General features: G+C 40.3%; 1 protein-coding gene across 1 annotated transcript in view; it reads left to right on the top strand.

Moving 5' to 3' along the window:
* The window catches only part of rad51 (RAD51 recombinase), a 62,831-nt gene that overhangs the window by 30,921 nt on the left and 8,694 nt on the right, over positions 1 to 23,216 (top strand). Inside the window, exons 4-6 of the mRNA XM_072264829.1 lie at positions 7,434 to 7,551; positions 21,196 to 21,287; positions 21,433 to 21,527. Coding sequence (XP_072120930.1) covers positions 7,434 to 7,551; positions 21,196 to 21,287; positions 21,433 to 21,527 — 305 coding nt within the window. The remainder of the gene's footprint in view (positions 1 to 7,433; positions 7,552 to 21,195; positions 21,288 to 21,432; positions 21,528 to 23,216) is intronic.

Raw genomic sequence — 23,216 nt, 5'->3', positions numbered from 1 at the left:
TAGCAATGATTATATATAAAAGTAAGTGTGGAATATATATTTGTATGAAAAAAACCAAGCTTCTTTAAGTCTAGGGGTAAAAAGATACAGTCTTACGATGTTGAGTAAAGTTCAGTTCGTGGTATTTAGTTGAGTAGTGATGGAGAGAGAGTGAGTGAGTTGAGTCTTCAGGTGAGCTGATGCCGTTGATCTTCTCGTCGTCCTCCGAAATCCTTTACAGGTCACCGACTGTGACTTTAACCAGGGGGGCCGGTCTTCTGTGGTGGAGCTATCACCCAGGCGAGGGTGGACACATAGACAACTCCCCACCAGTCAACCCCTTCTCCTCAAACTGGAATAGCAATTTGGATCGATCTGCCTGATCGATCCTCCAAAAACCCACTTTCTCTGCGGGCACAGCAATGCTCATTCAGTGTCCAGATCATGTGTCCTGAGGTCTGTATCATCTGACCTCCCATTTATTTCACCAGGCTGAGCATCACCTGTCACTCAAAGTCCCTCCCTCCTTTGCCTGTAAAGGAGTACAAGCAGGCAACAAGTCCTTGGAAGTAACATCAATAACCAGCTGAAAATCATAACATCGAGTATCCACCGCCTTCGGTCACCATAGCAACCTTCGAGCTGCTTGATGCTGTCTCTAACGCCAAACTCAGTAAAAATCCAAAGTTACTTCCAATGCCTTAAAGTGACAGACCAACCGTTAATCTTCGTCTCTCTCTCTCTCTTTTCAAAAGCAACATATCAGTGGTAAATAACTCTGTCTCTCTCTCCTTTCCAAACACACCATCAATGATAAATGTGTCTCTCCAAACGGTTAATAGGGGTACTCCTGGATCCCCTCACACATGTAAAAAGGGAAATGTTATGATTGTTGTGGGAGATTTCAAGATGCATGTACGTAAATTGTTCTTAAAAAGTCATCTCACTTGAAGATCAGGTTGGTTCTGGATCCCGAGAAAAGGAATTTGTAGAATACCTGTGAGATGACTTTTTAGAACAGTTTGTGGTTGAGCCCACCATGGAAAAGATAATTCTGGATTGGGTATTGTGTAAACAACCAGCTTTGATTAGGGAGCTTAAGCTAAATGACTCTTGAGATGGCAGTGATCAAATTATGATAGAATTTGCCCTGCATTTTGAGAGAGAGTAGCTAATAAGTGGAATAATACTCAGTCATGAGAGTGGGGCTGGCCAAAGTTGATTGAAAGGGGACACTAGCCATAATGGTAGAGCATGACTGGAATTTTTGGGAGCAATTCGGAAGATGCAGAATCGATCCATCCCAAAGAAGACGAAGCATTCTAAAGGGTATATGAGGCAACTGTGACTGAATGGGACTCAAAGACAGCATAAAGGTAAAAGGGTATGCAATATCTCAAAAATTAGTTGGAATTTATAGGATTGGGAAGATTTTATAAAACCAACAGAAGGCAACTGAAAAAATAATAAGGTGAGAAATGAAGTATGAAGGTAAGCCAGCGAATAATGTAAGTGAAGATATCAAAAGTTTTTTCATATAGAAGGAGTAAAAGAGGACATTCAAAAATAATACTGAAGAGATAATAAGGTACAAAGAAATGGTGAGTGAATGTATAAAGTATTTTGTTTCAGCCTTCACCGTAGAAGACCCCAGCAGAATGCCAGAAGTTTGATAGTGTTGGGAAGTGGAAGTATGAGTAGTCAATTATCTATAATCAACTAAAGGGAAAATGCTTGGGAAGCTGAAAGGTCTGAAGGTAGGTAAGTTACCTGGACCAGATAGATTACACCCTAGGGTTCAGAAAGGGGTAGCTAAAGAGATTGTAGACAGGTTAGTAGTGATCTTTTTCTGTTTGAAAGGTTCTTCAAAACTGGAAAATTAAAAGTGTCACTCCACTCTTTAAGGTGGGGGGGCAGAAGAAAGGGAATCATAAATCAGTTAACCTTACCTCTGGTTAGCAGGATGTTGGAGCCCATTACTAAGGATGAGGTTTTGGTGTACTTGGAAGCACATGATAAAATCAGCAGGCAGCTTGGTTTCCTTAAGGCGAAGTTTTGCCTGACAAATGAATTTCCACTAATTCTTTAGGGCAGGATAGACAAAGAGTCAATGGACAGAATTTACTTGGATTTTCAGAAGGTCTCTGACAAGATGCCATGCGAGCAGCTGTTAAACAAAATAAGAGCCCATGGTACTTCAGAAAAGATACGTGAACAAGATTGGCTGACTGGCAGAAGGCAATGAGTATAAATAATTGGGGCTTTTCTGATTGGCTGTCAGTGATGAGTGGTGTAATGGTTGGTGTTGCATCCACTACTTTTCATGTTATATTTTAATGATCTGGTTGATGGATTTGATGGCTCTGTGGCCAGATTTGCAGACAACACAAAAATAAGTGGAGGGACAGGTAGTGTTGCGGAAGCAGGGAGTCTGCAGAAGGACTTGGACAGATTGGGAGAATGGGCAAAGATTTAGCAGATGGAATACAGTGTGCATGGTCATGTACTTTGATAGAAAGAATAAAGTCACAGACTCTTTTCTGAATGGGGAGCAAATTCAGAAATTGGAGGTATAAAGGACTTAGGCATCCTTGTGCAGGATTCCTTAAGGATATGTCAGTGGTAAGGAAGGCAAATGCAATATTAGCATTCATTTAGAGTGGACTAGAATATAAAGTCAAAGATGTAATGCTGAAACTTTAAAGTATTGGTCAAACCTCATTTGGAATGTTGTGAGCAATTTTGAGCCCCATATATAAGAAAGGATGTGCTGGCATTGGAAAGGGTCCAGAGGTGGTTGTGAAAATAATCTCGGCAATTAAAGGGTTATTTTATGAGGAGTGTATGAAGCCCTGGGCCTGTTTTTGCTGGAGTTTAGAAGGCAGTGAGAATCTCATTTAAACCTACTGAATATTGAAAAGCCTAAAATAGTGGCCACGGAGAGGCTGTTTCCATTAGTGGGAGCTTTCAGGAGCAGAGGGCACAGCCTTGGAATAAGAGAACATCCCTTTAAAACACAGATGAAGAGAAATGTTTTTAGCCAGTGGTGGTGAATTTGTGGGAATTCATTGCCACAGTTGGCTTGGAGGCCAAGTCATTGGGTATATTTAAAACAGGGGTAGATATGTCCTTGATTAGTAAGGACATAAGAGATTACAGGAAGAAGGCAGGAGAATAGTATTGAGGCAACATTAATCAGCCATGATGGAATAGCAGAGCAGATTTAATAGGCCGAATGGCCTAATTCTGCTCCTATGTCTAATGGTCTTGTGGTTTAACATCTGAGCTTTTTTATTTTTGGATGCAGAGAATTATATTTAATAGGTTCTCTAAATGACTTTATCTGTTTTCTGATCTTGTTGATTTCAGATAAAGAGAGAACTTTTGCACAACTAGAATTTTAGAGATCATGATGTACTTCCGCTCTGAGTATTGTATCATGGTAACTCAACTAACTAAATTCATAAGATCTCTTGATCAATTAATAAGATCCAACAAAATGTCAAGAAACAGAAATATAAGCTAACAGAAAATGCTTGAATAGACAATGCGTTACATACTGTTAATGGAAAGTAAACCGCTGTTTTATGTTCTACTACTGCCCATCTTCAGAATTAGAAAGAGTTAAATCACTACTGAATGAATTTAAGGGACAGAGAAGGTTGGGTGATGGGAGAAGATAGAATGGTGCAGACAAGGGTTAAACTAAAGTCGTAAACTAAACTGAAAGAGTGAAAGTGAGGAATGATGGCCAAAGTCAAAAAGGAATGGCAATAAGATAAACTAAACAAGAAGTCATTGGGTGAATTTGTTTAAAAATGTGGATTCTAGAAGCACTCAGCAAATCGTGTCACATCAATGGAAAAGGTTTTGTCTTTTTGTTTGAAATAAATAACTGGTCTTGTTCTGTTCCATTGCTACAGCCCTTGGTCAAGTTAAATTGGTTTATTATTGCCACATGTGCTGAGGTACTTAGATGCCACACTTACAGTTCAGTGCAACAGTGCCTGAAGGGAAAACAATAACAGAATATAGAATAACATGTTAGAGTTACAGAGAAAATGCAGGCAGACAATAAAGTCAGGATCCAATCTTATTTTCTTGGGGGCTACTCAATAATCTTATAACAGAAGGATAGAAGCTATCCTTGAGTCCGGTGGAACATGCTTTTTGGCTTTGTATTTCTTCCCAATGGTAGGAGGGAGGAGAAGGGTGGGTGGATGGATCTTTGTTTATGTTGGTTCGTTTACTGAGGCAGCGAAAAGTGTAGACAAGGTCCATTGAAGGTAAGCTGGTTTCTGTGATGTGCTGCACTGTGCCAACAACTCTACAGATTCTTGCAGTCATGGGCAGAGCAGTTTCCATACCGAGCAATAATGCATCCTGATAGGATGCTTTCTGTGGGGCATTGATGAAAATTGGTGTGGATCGAAGAGAATATGCCAAATTTCTTTAGTCTCCTGAGGAACTAGAGACTATAAGACAAAGGAGCAGAATTAGGCCCTTTGCCCCTAGAGTTTGCTCCACCATGGCTGATTTATTATCTATCTCAATCCTCATATGGCAAACAAAAAGACAAACAGGACGCTGTCCCTTATTGGTGGAGTTTGGAATATTGGCATAGGAGGGTAATGCTTACAATATACAAGTATGGTTAAGCTTGGGTATAGTGTACATTTGTGGTCATCATGTTACGGGAGAAGTATGATTGCAATAGATTCAGAGGAGATTTATAAGTGTGTTGCCAGGACTAGAAATTTTAAACTTTGAGTCAAAACTGTATTCCCTGTCCCTGACTGCCTCATTTTCACCATGGATATGCAGACCCTATACAGTCTGTTTCCCATCAAGAAGGCCATAAAGCTCTCCACTTCTTAATAAAAGAACCAGCCAGTTCCCCTCCACCCTTCTCTGTCTGGCAGAACTGGTCCTCACCCTCAACAATTTCTCCTTCAGATCCTCCCACTTTCTCAAGGTGTAGCCATTGGGCCCCAGCTACGCCTGCCTGTTCAATGGCTACATAGAACAGTCCATGTTTCAAGCCTTCCCTAGTAATGCTCCCCAATTTTTCCTCCACTACATTGATGACTGCACTGGTGCTGCTTCATGCATCCATGCTGAGCTAGACGATTTCATTAACTTTGCCTTCAACTTCTACCCTGCCCTTAAATTCACTTGGTCTATTTTTGACACCTCCCTCCCCTTTCTCGATCTCTCTGTCAACATCTCTGGAGACAAACTGTCAACCAGCATCCTTTATAAACCTACCAACTCCCACAACTATCTTAACTATACCTCTTCCCACCCTGTATCCTGTAAAAATGCTATTCCCTTTTTCAGTTCCTTCATTTGTGCTGCATCTGTTCCCAGGATGCAACTTGACTTTCCTTTCCAGGACATCAGAGATGTCCTCCTCCTTCAAATGGGGTTTCCCTTCCTCCCCCATTGATTCTGCCCTCATCCACATCTCTTCCTTTTCCCTGATATCCGTGCTCACCCCGTCTCCCACCACCTTAATGATAGAGTTCCACTGGTCCTTGCCTACCACCCCATCAGTCTCTTCATTCAACACATCATTCTCTGCAACCTTCGCAATAATCAGTGGGATCCAAATCTTTACCTTCCTCCTACTCTCCGCTTTCCGCAGGGATTGTTCCTCTGTGATTCCCTTGTCCATTCATCCCTCCCCACTGATCTCCTTCCTGTTACTTACTCACCTATCTCCTTCAAACTATCCTTCCTCCCCTCCCCCTCGCCATTTTATTCTGACATCTTCCACCCTCATCCCATTCTGCCCTGAAGAAGGGTCTAAGCCCGAAATGTTAACTATTTATTCATTTCTATAGATCATGTTTGACCTGTTGGGCTCCTCCAGCATTTGTGTGCCTTGCACTTATAGTGACTTGTATTATCAAAGTTATGTTGTTACCAATGAAGTACATAAATGCATGGAAGGATGTGACCCTAATCAATGCAAATGAAATTAGCATAGTTGGGCAAAATGTTCAGTACAGATTTGCTCCTGTCTGTTTTTTTTTCCCCAACTCTCTTAAATCTGAGGTCTGTGGTACCTAACTTTCCTATCAGTAGAAATTATTTCTCTTTGCTTTCTCAAAATATCTCATTATTTTGAGCACTTTTATTAAATCTCTCTTCAGATTCCTCTTGAAGGAGAAACATCTCACCACTGTAATTAAATAGTTCACCTTGTTAGTAAATCTTTATTAGCAAGTACACTGTTTGTAAACATCACATGAATAAGACTACAGTTTTTGCAGTGTTTTGTGGGCTGCTGACTTATTAGCATTAATTGCATGTATTTTTTTTGTTGTTGTGAGAATCTAGCCTGATAACTCTGAGCAGAGTGTTAGACATTTCCTGGATTTTGGTAATGATGCCCTTGATTGGAAAAAATGCATTCTAAGCAAAAAAAAAAACAACAATTTCCTGACTGGGGAATATTTTGATTATTGTAAGTGCATGAACCCATGTTTAACAGTCTTATGCAACTGTTTCATTCCAAGAAACTGGCTGTTGAAAATCATATTAATCTTTAGTGATGTATGGTGCTAGCTCAGTTAATCAATCCATGAGCCTATCACTGAAACAAAATAGATCACACCCAAGAATGAAATGTTGTTGCTGAAAGCATCATTTTATCAGATTTGGATTTGGAATATAATTTTTTTGCCCCTGGAAACATGGAAACAGGGGTGCAGCGCTAGCCAGAGCGCACCTGGCACATCTGTAAGAAAAAAGCTGAAATAAACAAGCTAATTAATTAGGTGCTGCCTGGCACGTAAATGTCGGCCCAGATCAGAGGTGATTGCCGATTTCACTTGCTCTACATGATGTTCACTCCTCTTTTCAGGGCGCTGGAGCCTTTAGCTGTTCCATTGTTTGTTTAAACGCCAGCCCAGACAGGCTGAAAAGACAGGGCTGTCAGGATCAAGGTGACATGTTGAGTCGACACAAACTTCTAATAAAGTATAGGCACTGCCGTGCTTTCTGTAATGACAGTTACGTGCTGGTCCCAGGACAGATCCTCTGACACTTTTCAGAGAGAGAAACGTCAATCCTTAATGCTGAAGTATTTAAAGTTATTGACCCTCTCCACCTCAGTTCCTCTAATGAAGACTGACTTCTGGGTGGCACCTAATTAATTAGCTTGTTTATTTCGGCTTTTTTCTTAAAAATGTGTCGAGTGCGCTCCGGCTAGCACTGCACCCCTGGATATAGAAATCTGCTTTCTGGATGTAATTAGAATTTTAAGGGTAATCCTTTTCCTATGGTTGTTACTGTCTAGCAAAGCTAGTAGAATTCGGGTACTTTTGTATTTATAAGAAAAATGTAACATTTATGAATAATTAAAAGTAAACCTTGAAGTCAGATTTAAATGCCCTCTGAAAATGAACGATAACTCCATGGTTACATCTTTGTTTTTTTTTCTTTAGGCTGAGGCAGCAAAGCTTGTACCAATGGGATTTACTACTGCTACAGAGTTTCATCAGAGGCGCTCAGAAATCATCCAGATCACTACAGGGTCTAAGGAACTTGATAAACTTCTGCAAGGTGTACATTAACTTTTTGAAAATTTGTACATTGAAAAAGGCGAATTGTGTGTTTCGAACAGCTTTTCAAATGGAAAATCAAGGTTAACTGTTTGAAGAGTTTATATATATTAGTCTACAGGGTAAGTAGGAAGGAAGCCAATACAGTCCCCTGTGGGGCCCCAGTGCTGCTTATAGCTATGTCTGACACACAGCTCTGAAGCTGCACTAACTGTTGTCTGCCAGTTGGGTAGTTCATTATCCAGGATACAATGTAGGTACCAACCTAAATTGAATGGAGCTTTTTGTCCCAGCAATGAGGAGAATGGGCAAAGAAATGGCAGATGGAATGCAGTGTTGGGAAGTGTGTAGTCATGCACTTTGGTAGAAGAAATGAAAGGGTTGACTATTTTCTAAATGGAGAGAAAATACAAAAGAAAACTGAGGTGCAAAGGGATTTGGGAGTCCTTGGGCAGGATTCCCTACAGTTTAATTTGCAGGTTGAATCTGTGGTGAGGAAGGCAAATGCAATGTTAGCATTCATTTCAAGAGGACTAGAATATAAAAGCAAGGATGTAATGTTGAGGCCTCACTTGGAGTATTGTGAGCAGGTTTGGGACCCGTGTCTTAGAAAGGATGTGCTGAAACTAGAGAGAGGCTAAGACCAGAGGACACAGCCTCAGAATAGAGAGGTGTCCTTCTAGAATGTAGATGAGGAATTTCCTTAGCCGGAGTGGTGAATCTGGAATTCTTTGCTAAAGGCAGCTGTGGAGGCCAAGTCTTTATGTGTATTTAAGGCAGAGATTGATAGATTTTTGATTGGTCAGGGCATGAAGGGATATGGAGAGAAGGCAGGAGAGGAGAATTGGATCAGCCATGATGGAATAGTGGAGCAGACTCTATGGGCCAAATGGCCTAATTCTGCTCCTATATCTTATGGAGACTTATTAAATAAAAATAATAAATCAAATTTGCTTTGCCATTATATCCCTGTATTTTGACGAATGCCCAGAAATCTCTGGTCTTAGTCATGTGTTCATACAAAAACTGCAGTCTTCTGCAGAACTTGCTGTGTTTGAATTGATTGTTCTGTGTTTTGAATTTTAAATGAACATCCTTTGGAAGTACATCACAGCTAAGCAGTAGTCTGAGTTCATCAAATTAACGTGCAGTTTTTTTCTTTATATGATTTATGATTTACTTGCATCTTGGCCCTTCTGCAGCAATAATATTTGCCTTGATGTGCTACTATCCTTACAATTTTACAAACTATGTTTAGAAGGCTTTATTATTTTAATGTGTGTTGACTTTTTATGTTGAGCATGTTCACAATTATAGATGTGGCATCCTGAAGGACACCTTAAATTATATTTTAATTGGTTTAAATACCTGCTTTTCATTACAATGGTTTGAAGACACCATTAATTTACAGGACAATGAAAGATCGTCAGTCTGTTTCTCTTTCCACTGATGCTGAGCACTATTTTAATTTGTAGTTTCCTTGTTTAAATTCAAAATCTTAACAGATATATTTTGGTATATACTTTAGAGCAAGATTTTTTTGGGTTATTAACAGTAAGTTTTAAGTTGTGTTGTAAGCATGCTTTTCTAATCAATTGAACTAGTAGAATCATATTCTTCCCATAATGCTAGTATTTTAAACAGTTGCAGCAAGAAACTTGTGTAATATTTAATCCTCTTCATATTGCACATGCAGTATTTTGATCTTAATTTTCCAAAAATATTACTGGTACATCTAGCATGTATAAAGTGGAGATTTGCTATATCCCATGCTAATACTTTTTAATATTGTGGAGATAAGTTGCACAAAGTTGCAAAAAAATGACCAAGTGGAACAGTTTTCTTACGAATGTGAAAGCGCTGAATTCTTTGAAACTTTAGAGGTAAAAGTCATAACTATATGTGGTGATGTAACTGCTTCCTGATATTTGTGATGTGGGGGAAGCAAGAAGACAAAGAAAACTAGGGCAAAATATGATGACCCCACCCCACCCCAATTTATTTTTCCAATTGAAAGTGTACTTAAAGAGTGGAGTTTTAAGTAAATCTAGATCTGCTTCCAGGTTTTTCTACTAATTCTAATCAAATTTGAGGCAGTTTGCTTTTGCAATAATTACATACTGTAATTTTCCATTTTTGTCACATTTGGAGTACCCATTGTCACAGATCCTGCAGCAAAAACGGAAAATGCTGGTAGGGTTGGCAGCATGTGAGTAAAGGGAAATGGAGTTAGTAATTCAGGTCAAAGATTCTTTCAGTTCTGATCTGAAATGTTAACTCTGGTTCTTTCCACAGATGCTGGCTAACTTGTTGAATATTTACAGCATTTACTGATTTTATTTCAAATCCCTAACATCTATTTTTTATTTCAATTTGCTTGCCTTCAACATAGAGAATTTGTAGCTTTGTTATCCAAATAGGGCTTTCCAATAAACCCACTTGCCTATTTTTGTTTTACTTTTCATGTGATCTGCTGTCTAGTTTTATCTTCTACTCTGTCCCATTAGGCTTTTCCCATTTTATGACATTGCTAACAAAGCCTTTGCTTATTCCCCTGCACTAAACTGCTCTTGCGATGTGACAGTGAGCCTCCACTTTCAGCACTTTGTAAATATGGTCATTGCTTGGCGGCTGTGTGATGTGAATATTACTTGCGCTTTATCAATCTGTCTGAACGTTGACTGGGTCTTGCTGAATGTTTCATTTCCTGAGGAATTGCAAATGGAATTAAATCTTGTGCAGTTGTTTATGTTTATTTCACATTTGTGATCTTTGGAAGAATCTGTCAAAAATAATTAGAATTTAGCTACTGATTTGATGGCTGTGTTTGAAGTTTTTTTTAGTAGTTTTGCATGCAGAGCACAAATAAAGTATGCAGTTGGATTAAAGCAAATGGACATTTTTTCAAAGTTCATCCACTCAACCCATAAACTTCCATGCCCTCTTTTTTAAATCTGTTGCTTATCATTTGTTGCCTCTGCTGAACTGATAGAAATAATCTAGCAGTTCTGAATCTCTAAGTTAATTAAGACTTGTTTGAATCTACACTTGGTTTGCTTGTTTTAATTCACTAGATAATATCCTGCTTTAATATCTGTAATAGTTATAAATCAATGCTTCAACTTAAGATCAACACCCTCCTCTCTACCAGTCTGTGGTTGCATGAAAATTTGATCATGCTGGACAGTCCCAGTTATACCTCTATTTCTTTCCAAGTTTATGAATTTATCTAGGTTCCTCCGAGGTTTATAATCAGTTGTTTGAGTTAAATGCTGTCAGAAATTAGAACACTTGTTTTGATAACGAATATAACATGAGAACTAGAATTATTTACTGTCACTTACCTCCACAATTTTTGCAAAAATTCACTATTGTTAGATTTTGTTCAGAACAGTTAATCAAGCTTTTCTCCCTTTTTCAAGCTATTTAAGTATTACCACTCTCTAGGGCCTGTGTTCTGATACCTGAAGAACTATGAGGATAACTGCTGCAGTTAAGAAATGTTAACAAATATTTAAGGAAATGTGATGAATTTGATAACAATCCATTAAAATGCATCCTGGAAATTTGTAAATTCTTTTGGCATTATCCTATTGTGGAATAGTTTCTACTTTTGGGTCCCAGCCTTGATATTTAAACTCTGATTGTCTTATGAATAAATAAGCCAAAATACCTTTGCACTGTCTCCCACATGTACATCAACATATAGACTGTACCCCTTACCTAAAAACATAATTTTTTGGGGGAGTGTCAATAAATGGAGATAAAAATCCAGATCAATCTTTGAGCAAAATCTGGCCCATTTACTCCAAGGATTCATTCTTTGTAATCCTTGAAGAACCTAATTTTTCATCAGGGGGTAGTTAAAAATAGATACGAGTTGAAACAGGCTCTTCCATTTTGTTTACAACTATCATCAAATAGTGCTGTCTTTGCTTATGTTAAATGCAGAATCCTTTCTCTTAATAAATCAAATGACTTTCCTCTTTACCCTTTCCCGAGTTTCAAAACGAAATAAATCATGAGTGGATCAACAAAAAGTCGTCGTGAAACCAAGTCAAAATTATAAACAAATGTAAAACAGTATTTTTATCTTAAAAGTAATTATAATCAATGGAAAGGTGCAAAAATAACAGAGTGGTTATCATGGGTAACTTTAACTTCCCTAATATTGATTGGCACCTGATTAGTTCCAAGGGTTTAGGTGGAGCAGAGTTTGTTAAGTGTGGCCAGGATGGATTCCTGTCACAGTATGTTGACAGGTCGACTAGGGGTAATGCCATACTAGATCTAGTACTAGGTAATGAACCGACTCAGGTCACAGATCTCTTAGTGGGTGAGCATCTGGGGGACAGTGACCACTGCTCCTTGGCCTTTAACATTATCATGGAAAAGGATAGAATCAGAGAGGACAGGAAAATTTTTAATTGGGGAAGGGCAAATTATGAGGCTTATAAGGCTAGAACTTGCGGGTGTGAATTGGGATGATGTTTTTGCAGGGAATGTACTATGGACATGTGGTCGATGTTTGGAGATCTCTTGCAGGATGTTAGGGATAAATTTGTCCCGGTGAGGAAGGTAAAGAATGGTAGGGTGAAGGAACCATGGGTGACAAGTGAGGTGGAAAATCTAGTCAGGTGGAAGAAGGCAGCATACATGAGGTTTAGGAAGCAAGGGTCAGATGGGTCTATTGCAGAATATAGGGAAGCAGGAAAGGAGCTTAAGAAGGGGGCATGAGAATGCCTTGGCGAGTAGAGTAAAGGAAAACCCCAAGACATTCTTCAATTATGTGAAGAACAAAAGGGTGATAGGAGTGAAGGGAGGACCGATTAGAGTTAAAGGTGGGAAGATGTGCCTGGAGGCTGTGGAAGTGAGCGAGGTCCTCGATGAATACTTCTCTTCGGTATTCACCAATGAGAGGGAACTTGATGACGGTGAGGACAATATGAGTGAGGTTGATGTTCTGGAGCATGTTGATATTAAGGGAGAGGAGGTGTTGGAGTTGTTACTTGTTACATACACCTGTTAGGGTGCATTCTCCAGTTACCTTATAAGGTAACCGTAGCCTTCAGCCAGGAGCAGATGTCATCAGGTGGTTCCCAACCTTCACCGAGTGTTTCGACCCTTAACCATGACACTCTCCAGTTGGTGGGCTGGCAGTGGTGGCCAAATCACTGCCCATCTGCTCCTGGCTTCCAGCTCCCTCCTCTCGCCTACTCCAAATCCAACAAGAAGCTCATTCTGCCTCTTCCCTCATCCTACGAGCTGCTTGTTTTTTGCTCCTTTCGTCCAGGCCCAGATTTGACAATAACCGCCATGCTGGTTTGGCTGGGAAACCTCCGCAGGTGATCTCCACAGGGAACAACCATGCCTGCAATAAGATGGATAAGTCCCCGGGGCCTGACGGAATATTCCCCAGGCTGCTCCACGAGGCAAGAGAAGCGATTGCTGAGCCTTCTGGCTAGGATCTTTATGTCCTCGTCGTCCATGGGAATGGTACCGGAGGATTGGAGGGAGGCGAATGTTACCCCCTTGTTCAAAAAAGTTAGTAGGGATAGTCCGGGTAATTATAGACCAGTGAGCCTTATCTGTGGTGGGAAAGCTGTTGGAAAAGATTCTTAGAGATAGGATCTCTGGGCATTTAGAGAATCATGGTCGGATCAGGGACAGTCAGCATGGCTTTGTGAAGAGCAGATCGTGTCTAACAAGCCTGATAGAGTTCTTTGAGGAGGTGACCAGGCATATAGATGAGGGTAGTGCAGTGGATGTGATCTATGTGGATTTTAGTAAGGCATTTGAGAAGATTCCACACGGTAGGCTTATTCAGAAAGTCAGAAGGCATGGGATCCAGGGAAGTTTGGCCAGGTGGATTCAGAATTGGCTTGCCTGCAGAAGGCAGAGGGTTATGGTGGAGGGAGTACATTCAGATTGGAGGATTGTGACTAGTGGTGTCCCACAAGGATCTGTTCTGGAACCTCTACTTTTCGTGATTTTTATTAATGACCTCGATGTGGGGGTAGAAGGGTGGGTTGGCAAGTTTGCAGACGACACAAAGGTTGGAGGTGTTGTAGATAATGTAGAGGATTGTCGAAGATTGCAGAGAGACATTGATAGGTTGCAGAAGTGGGCTGAGAAGTGGCAGATGGAGTTCAACCCGGAAAAGTGTGAGGTGGTACACTTTGGAAGGACAAACTCCAAGGCAGAGTACAAAGTAAACGGCAGGATACTTGGTAGTGTGGAGGAGCAGAGGGATCTGGGGGTACATGTCCACAGATCCCTGAAAGTTGCCTCACAGGTAGATAGGGTAGTTAAGAATGCTTATGGGGTGTTGGCTTTCATAAGTCGAGGGACAGAGTTTAAGAGTCGCAATGCAGCTCTGTAAAACTCTGGTTAGGCCACACTTGGAGTACTGTGTCCAGTTCTGGTTGCCTCACTATAGGAAGGATGTGGAAGCATTGAAAAGGGTACAGAGGAGATTTACCAGGATGCTGCCTGGTTTAGAGAGTATGCATTACGATCAGAGATTAAGGGAGCTAGGGCTTTACTCTTTGGAGAGAAGAAGGATGAGAGGAAACATGATAGAGGTGTACAAGATATTAAGAGGAATAGATAGAGTGTACAGCCAGCGCCTCTTCCCCAGGGCACCACTGCTCAATACAAGAGGACATGGCTTTAAGGTAAGGGATGGGAAGTTCAAGGGGGATATTAGAGGAAGGTTTTTTACTCAGAAAGTGGTTGGTGCATGGAATGCACTGCCTGAGTCAGTGGTGGAGGCAGATACAATCGTGAAGTTTAAGAGACTACTAGACAGGTATATGGAGGAATTTAAGATGGGGGGGGGTATATGGGAGGCAGGGTTTGAGGGTCGGCACAACATTGTGGGCCAAAGGGCCCGTAATGTGCTGTACTATTCTATGTTCTATAGTCAATTAATCTTAACATTCTACCTGATTTGAAGAGGTTGGGCAGTCTTAGATTTTATTCCTTGAGTATAGAAGGGTGACAATAACAACAGTTAAAAGATACTTGCACAGTTACATGGAAAGGAAAGGTTTAGACCAGGGGTTCCAAACTGTTCTTATGCCATGGACCAGTACCAGTAAGCAAGGGGTCCATGGACCCCAGGTTGGGAAGCCATGGTTTAAAGGTATGTGGACAAATGAGACTGGGTAGATGGGCATCTAGTCTGTGTGACAAGAGAGACCGCAGATGCTGGAAATCTGGAGCAGCACATTCAAAGTGCTGGAGGAACTCAGCAAGTCCAGCAGTATCTGAAGGAACAAGCAGTTGACATTTCAAACCGAGACCTTTCATCAGGACTTCATAAACAGGATGAAGGGTCTCATCCTGATACGTTAATGGTTCATTTCCCTCCGTTGATGCTGTTTTATATGAATGAACTGGACCAATGGCCCTGATTTCTGTGCTGTATTACTCTAGATACTGTAACTAAATGCAGTTCAAATAGTAACTGTTCTTTACTCTTTTCAATCAGTTCTTATTCAAGATCAACAGAGCATCAATATTGAATGTACATTGCATCTTCAATAGAGTGGATGAATTAACAGATAGTAGATGTTGTGATCTAATTGCCATTATAGAAGTATAGCTGCAGGGTGATTGAAGCTGGAAACTAAACATTTGAGTCATTAAGCACAGAAATGGGCTCTTTGGGTCACTGAGTTGACGTTGACTTACATGCCCCCTTGCATTAGTCTTCCACTAATCCTATTTTATCCTCCAAACATACCCATCAACTTCCTTTTGATTTCACGATTCAACTCCACACCAGGAGCATCTTACATTGTAGCCCACCTATCTTTGGGATGTGTGAGAAAATGGGAATCTTTCAGAGGAAACCATGTATTTGCAATAAAAACCTTATCCCGACCTCCAGAACTGAGATGTTATCTCTGCTGCTGTATCATAATGCCGAGAAGGATATTTAACGACGGAGGGGGGGGAAATTTGTTAATAAGGGATTATGTCAGTACGGTAGTTAGAAAGAATTTTGGCTCATTAGATTGTGGCATAGAACTAGTATTGGTTGAGTAGAATAAATGCCAGGAGTATTGGAGTTTGAAGAGACTTGGTATGTCACCAAAGATTCGAGCTAATTTCTGCAGATGTACCACGGAGAGCATTCTGACCCCTTGCATTACTGTTGGTATGGAGGCTCCAATGCACACGATCAAACAAAGCTACAGAGGTTTTTAGACACAGCCAGCAATACTTTAGAACCCTCCGCACCATCAAAGACATCTTCAGAAGGCGGTATCCATCATTAAGATCCCTCATCCAGTTCTGGAGTCTGAGACCCACACCCAAACTTAGGTACAGCTTCATCCCCTCTGCCATCACATTTCTGAATGGTCCAGGAACACTACTCTGCCATTCCTGTTTTGCAGTAATTATCTTCATTGCAACATATAATAAATCGATATGCCTGCACTGTACTACTGCCACAAAACAACAATTTCACGACTTCTGTCAGTGATAATGAATTTGATTCTAATTCCATAAGACTGAACTGTCTGAACTTTAATTTGACAGTTTTTTTTTCTATCACCATCTTCTGTCTATTTGTTATAACTGAACGGGTGATACAGTGGAACAAGGGTCTCAGCCCAAAACATCGACTGGTTATGCTTTTCCATAGATGCTGTCTACCCTGCTGAGTTCCTCCAGCATTTTGTGTGTGTTGCTTTGGATTTCCAGCATCTGTAGACCTGTGATACAGTGGGCTGCTTCTACGTCGTAATTCGTTGAGAAGTAGTGATGGCCAGAGAACATTGTATCCAATAAGTGGAACAGAGTGAAACTTAACTTTTGAAATCAGTGAAGTTGTACTGACCTATTTTGAACAACTGTGTATGTATCCACATTGCCATCATTTAAAAAAAATACAAGGTGCTTCTTTACACAATTGGAAAAACCAAGTTACCCAGTTTTTAAGGGTAAATTTATTCTAGCTTAACATTTTGCAGGGGGGGGAGGAATAGCTGGTGCAGCTCATCGAGCTGATGCTTCACAGATGGAGCAACCTGGGTTCAATATTTATCTATGGTGCTGTCTGCATAGAGTTTGCGCTTTCTTCCAGTGTGTTTCCTGCAAGTTAATTATAGAATCATAGAAATTTGCAGCACATTACAGGCCCTTCGGCTCTCATTGTTGTACTAACCATGTAACCTACTCTAGAAACTGCCTAGAATTACCTTATTGCATAGCCTCTACCACTGTCACTGGCAATGCATTCCACACACCCACCACTCTCGGTGTGGGGAAAGGAAACTTACCTCTGACATCCTCCTTATACCTATGCACTTCCCACAGTAGCCTGGGGTATATCTCATCCAGTCCTGGCGACTTATCTAATTTAGTATCTTTCAAAAGCTCTAGCACATCCTCTTTCTTAATGTCTATACACTCAAGCGTTTCAGTCTACCACAAGTCATCCCCACGATTGTCAATGTTCTTTTCACTGGTGAATACTAAAGTAAAGTATTCATTAAGTACCTCCACTACTTCCTCCAGCTCCATACACATTTCCACAATTGCACCTGATTGGTCCTATTCTCACATGGCTCATCCCCTTGGTCTTCACATACTTGCCTTAGGGTTTTCCTTAATCCTGCTCGCCAAGGCCTTCTCATGACCCCTTCTAGCTTTCCTAATTTCATTCTTGAGCTCCTACCTGGCAGCCTTATAATTTTCTAGAGCTCTAACAGTACCTAGTTTCTTGAACCTTTCATAAGCTTTTCTTTTTCTTCTTAACTAGATTTTCTATATTCTTTGTACAACATGGTTCTTTTCCCCTACCATCCTTTCCCTGCCTCAATGATTCCATACCTATGTAGAACACCATGCAAATGTTCCCTGAACATTTGCCACATTTCTGCTATGCATTTTGCTGAAAACATGTTCCCAAGTTCCTGCCTAATAGCATCATATTTCCCCCTACCCCAATTAAATGTTTTCCCAAATTGTCTGCTCTTATCCCTCTCCAGCACTATGGTAAAGGAAATAAGAGTTGTGATCACTACCTCCAAAGTGTTCTCCCAGCGAGAGATCTGACACCTGAGCAGGTTCATTTCCGAGTACCAGATCAAGTACAGTCTCTCCTCTAGTTGGGTTATCTACATATTGCATCAGGGAACCTTCTCAAACGCACCTAACAAACTCCACCCCATCTAAACCCCTTGCTGTAAGATGTCAGTCAATATTAGGAAAGTTAAAATCACCCATCAGAACAACCCTATTATTATTGTACCATTCCAGAATCTGCCTCCATATCTGCTCCTCGATGTCTCTGTTACTATTGGGCGGGGGGGGGGGGGGGGAATCTATTAAAAAAAACACCCAGTAGAGGTGTTACCCCCTTCCTGTTTCAGACTTCTATCCACAATAATTCAGTCGACAATCCCCCCATGACTTCCTCCTTTTCTGGAGCCATGATACTATCCCTGATTAGCAATGCCACTCCCCCGCCTCTTTTGCCTCACTCCCTGTCCCTTTTTGAAACATTGAAAGCCCAGCACATTCAGTAGCTATTCTTGCTCCTGAGACATCCAAGACTCTTTAATGACCACAACTTCATTGATCAACGCTCTTAAGTTCATCTGCCTTGTTTATGCTACTTCTTGCATTAAAATAGACACATCTCAAACCATCTGGCTGAGTGCATCTTTGCTCTATCACCTGCTTATCCTTCCTCACAAAATCCCTACAAGTGTCGTGGTTTCTCGTTTCTCACAAACGACAAGGAGACGCAGAGAACTCGTCAAGACGTTTTAAACTTTAATTTGCAAATCGAAGCTGAGACAATCAGAAAGCTAGTAGCTGACTGCCCATCGAGGCTTGTATACAACATTTTTTATAGCAATTTCCTATCTTAGCTACATTATCATATCCAGTCGGCCTGTGATTACATACCATCAGTATATCCGCTCTCGACTTTCCACTATTGTTTTACTCCCCAACTTAATTATGTCCTAGTTTACATTTTAGACCAGGTGTCCTCTCATCCCTAACCACAGTTATTTCTTAATTAGTCTTGTGTTGACATACTGCCACATATTTCATCACTTTATCTTTCTACTTGGTTTCATTCTAGTTCTCTTCATGAATTAATAGTGATTAGGTCAAAAGTCATGGCTACATAGTGAATACCCTCTATTCAGCTAGCAGTGGTTACATAGTAAATGTAGAAAATACAATGTGTGCATTTGAGTAAATACTGAAATACTGTTGAGTAAATACTGTAATACATAGAAAATACAATGTATGCGTTTACATTTTCCAATACAAGCTGTCTCTACTTGTGCACCAAATGCCCCATCCTCTGCCTTTTCACTTCAGTTCCCACCTCCCTTCAAATCTAGTTTAAACCCTCCCTCCCAGTTATTGGTTCCCTTCCAATTCAGGTGCAACCTGTCCCACTTGTACAGGTCACTCCTTCCCCAGTAAAGATTCCATTGATCCAAGAACTTGAAACCCTGCCCCTACAGCATCTCCTCAGCCACTCATTCATCTGTGCTGTCTTCCTGTTTTGCTCTCACTTTTCCTTCCTCTCAAAGCAATGCAGGTTAATAGGCTAATTAGCCATCGTAAATTGTTTCTTGTGTCAATGGATGGTAGAATCTGGGGTTGTTGATGAGAATATGCAAGGAATCTGAGAGGGAATGAGATTGCTCTCTGATATGGCATGGCTTCAGCTTCATGTGCAAGGCACTATAAGGTAACTGCAAAAATTGTAAAGTATGACTGTTAAGTACACAAATTAAAAGTAAATTATCTAAATCCAGAATATGTTTGATGCTTAGTTTTATGCAGTTTAATTAGCATTAATTATAAAAATGCAATTAAGGCCGCAATTTTTTTGTGTGAATGGTTTTAGCAAAAGCTTGCTGAACAGTCTGAAGAGATCCATGTAATTAGCACTTGTGTTGCTGAAAAAGACATATTTTGATACTTTTCCATAATATTTCTTAAATAATCTCACTTCTGGTCCCTGTCCTGGTCAATGTTATGGCAAGAAGTGAATATTTTAAGGCGTGGTGGTCAATTAAGCTATAGTGTGCAATAAAATGTGTATTCTAACAAACAAAAACTATTTTATAAGATAATTCCCAAAAATGAGTATGCCTTTCATCTTTTAAACTCACTGGATATTGCCACCCCAACCATCCACCTGTCTACAGACCATTTGACGAGCATCTTGTAGAAAGTGGCAGAGTACAAGGATTTAAAAACCTGGGTGAAATGTTAAAATTGAGACGAGCACAAAATGCAATGAATGAGAATTGATGCAGATTACAACACTTAGTAAAGATTTTGGGGACTGTAACTGGTTAGCTGAATGGTTAGAAAAGTGGAAGGTAAAATTTTATACAGGGAAGTGATGACTGACAGAAAGAATAAAGAGCTCCTCGCTATCATTGAGCACAAGAAGCGCTTCCACAAGAAAGTGGCATCCATCATCAAGGACCCCCATCATCTAGGCCATGCTCTCTTCTCACTACTACCATTGGGTAAAAGGTACTGGAGCCATTGGTCCCACGCCACCAGGTCCAGGAACATTTATTACCCTTCAACCATTAAGCTTCTGAACAAACATGGATAACTTCAATCATTTCAATGCTGAACTGACTCCACAGCCTAAAGACTCACTTTCAATAATTTTACATAGTATTTTCTTTTTTAATTATTTGCATGTTTTGTCTTATTTTGCACATTGGTTGTTTGTCAGTCTTTATTATTTAAGGTTTTTCATAACGAATCTCAAGGTAATATATGATGAGTCATAAAGCACTATAGCCCATTCAGCCCATCTAGTCCACGTTGAACTGTTATTCTGCCAAGTCCCAACAACCCACACCTGGACCATAGCCCCCTATACTTCTCCCATTCATGTGTCTGTCCAAACTTATTTTAAATATTGCAATTGAACCTACATTCACCACTTCCACTGGCAGCTTGTTACATGCTCGCACCACCCCATTTGAAGAAGTTCCCCCTTTAATTCCCCTTAAATATTTCACCTTGCACCCTTAGCCTATGACTTCTAGTTCGCATCTGGGTGGCATACATACTTTGATAATAAATTTACTTTGAACTTTGATAGTATAGACCAAATGACAGTTTATTTCTTAACTATCCTGGTTAACTGTCCTATTAAAATCTCCTGGGGTAGCTTGATGTCACATATTATTTACTGATGTTCTGGTGAAGTTCTTTGAGACCTTTTATACTACATTGAAGACTTTATATCAATAAGGTCATAGCTGAAAGCAAAATTAAGCCATGAGCTCCAATAATGGTTCTTGGTGTATATTAGCCTAACAGTACATAAGATGATGTGTTTACTCAGTGGGCCTCCGCTGTTCGCTGTTTGTGCTTTCATTTTTAATGTGACAGAAGCATCTGAGCATCATAGAAATGTAGTTATCTGTAATTATCCCTTGGCAAAAATAGTTCACTGAAAGTGACTATTCGATCCAGGACACACAACTATGGCAAGAGTGACTTGGTTTTTATAAAAATGATTCCAATGTTAAATGATAATTAAACGTTTTTCCCCTTACATTGTTTTCAAATTTTGTTTTCATTGATGTTGTGATACTATGAACTCTGCTTGGTGTTTCAGGTGGGATAGAGACTGGTTCAATCACTGAGATGTTTGGTGAGTTTCGTACTGGAAAGACCCAGCTCTGTCATACATTGGCAGTGACATGTCAGGTACCTAATATGTTTATTTTAATTTTAATTATTAAGTAGCTTTCTCAATTGTAAGGAGATGAAAGCTGCTGATGCTGAAGGAGCTCTTTCTACTTTTTTTTTTGAAAACTTGTTGTTTTTCCCCCACTTCCTTGCTGACCTGCAGTTACCCATTGACCGTGGTGGTGGAGAGGGAAAAGCTATGTACATTGATACCGAAGGTACATTCCGTCCAGAACGCCTCCTTGCTGTTGCTGAAAGGTTTGTATTGCAATGCAGTTATGTTATGATGAATTTATAACCAATCTATAGATTGGATGAACATTCCAATTTAATCTTCCATTATATTTGGCTGATCCCCCATTTTCCTTGTTAAAATAATCCCAGATCTGCTTATGCTGTGTCTTTAGTACTTTGCCTTGGGTGAATGGGGTATTTCATGACATGGGTAGCAATTTGTCTTCTGCATTTGGGCTAAATATAAATATATTAGTGATTATGCCTCATGAACGTGAGTGAATTCTTCAAGGACGTGACAAAACAAATTGATCAAGGTACAGTGGTGTATATGGATTTTAGTAAAGCATTTGACAAGGTTCCTCATGATAGCCTCGTCTAGAAAGTCAGGGGACATGGGTTCAGAATTAGCAGAAGGCAGAGGATGTTAGTAATGGAGCACATTCTGCCTGGAGTTTGGTGACTAGAGGTGTTCTACAACCCCTGCACATAGTGATTTTTAAAAAAAAAAAATTTGCATGAGGAAGTGGAAGGGTGGGTTTGTAAGTGTGCAGACGACATGAAGGTTGGTGCTGTTGATTGCACAAACGGTTATTGTAGGTTACAATGGGACACAGATAGGATGCAGAGCTAGGCTGAGAAGTAACAGTGGCATGCAATCTGGAAAAGTGAAGTGATTCACTTAGGATGGTCAAATGTAAAGGCAGAATTGAGGGTTAATGGCGTGATTCTTAGCATTGTGGAGAGCCAGAGAGATCTTGGAGTTCACATCCATAGATCTCTCAAAGTTGCAATGCAAGTTGATACCTTGGTTAAGAAGGAGTATGGTGTGTATTGCGGTATTGAGTTCAGATCAATAAGCTGAATTCGGTTTTCCCATTACTCAGCTGGATAAGTTTTGGGCTTAATGGAAAGTAGATGTTGGGTAATCTGACAATTTTGATGAGGAATTGATTCAGAATGATAGTAAGAGAGACTGACCCTCCTTGACAGATGAAAATATGAAGGTCCTATGTAGAGCGACAGTGAGTCTGGATCAGAATTTACCATGCTGGATTACTTTACTAAGCTAGTGATACTAGAACTGGGCAGAATAGTATAAACAAACTTTGTAGTTGGAGAGATTTAAAGGCATCCGTTAGATTTGCGAGCCCATGGATCTGCGCCTGGAAAGTCTTCACTCTCCAGGGCGCAGGCCTGGGCAAGGTTGTATGGAAGACCAGCAGTTGCCCATGCTGCAAGTCTCCCCTCTCCGCGACACCAATGTTGTCCAAGGGAAGGGCATTAGGACCCATACAGTTGGAGAGAAGAATTGTGTATTTTACTACGTTGAGTTACACAGCAGAGCCAGTCACAGATAAAGCAGGGCCAGGTTAAATGGTGAAAATGAGATATGTAAGGGGAACTGGGGAGATTTTGTACGAAGCTGATAGGTAATATATGGTCAGAAAACAAGGGAAGATTAAAAACAGAATGCCGGAAACACTCAGCAGGTCAGTCAGCATCTCTGAAAAGAGAAAGAGAGTTAATGTTTCTGATTGGAAACCCTTTATCAGTACTGTGAAGGAAAGAAATCAGGTTAATTTGACAGACCACAAGGAGGATGGGAATATACCTGGGCTGAGACCAAATTACTAATGATTATTGAAGGCAGATTATGCTGCTTAGGCTGTGCTTTTAGTGGGGCTGTGGGATGCACCCAGTAGGTCAATT

The sequence above is a fragment of the Mobula birostris genome, chromosome 1, assembly GCF_030028105.1.
Source record: "Mobula birostris isolate sMobBir1 chromosome 1, sMobBir1.hap1, whole genome shotgun sequence".
NCBI classification, from domain to species: domain Eukaryota; kingdom Metazoa; phylum Chordata; class Chondrichthyes; order Myliobatiformes; family Myliobatidae; genus Mobula; species Mobula birostris.
This window is presented reverse-complemented; position numbering and strand designations above follow the sequence as displayed.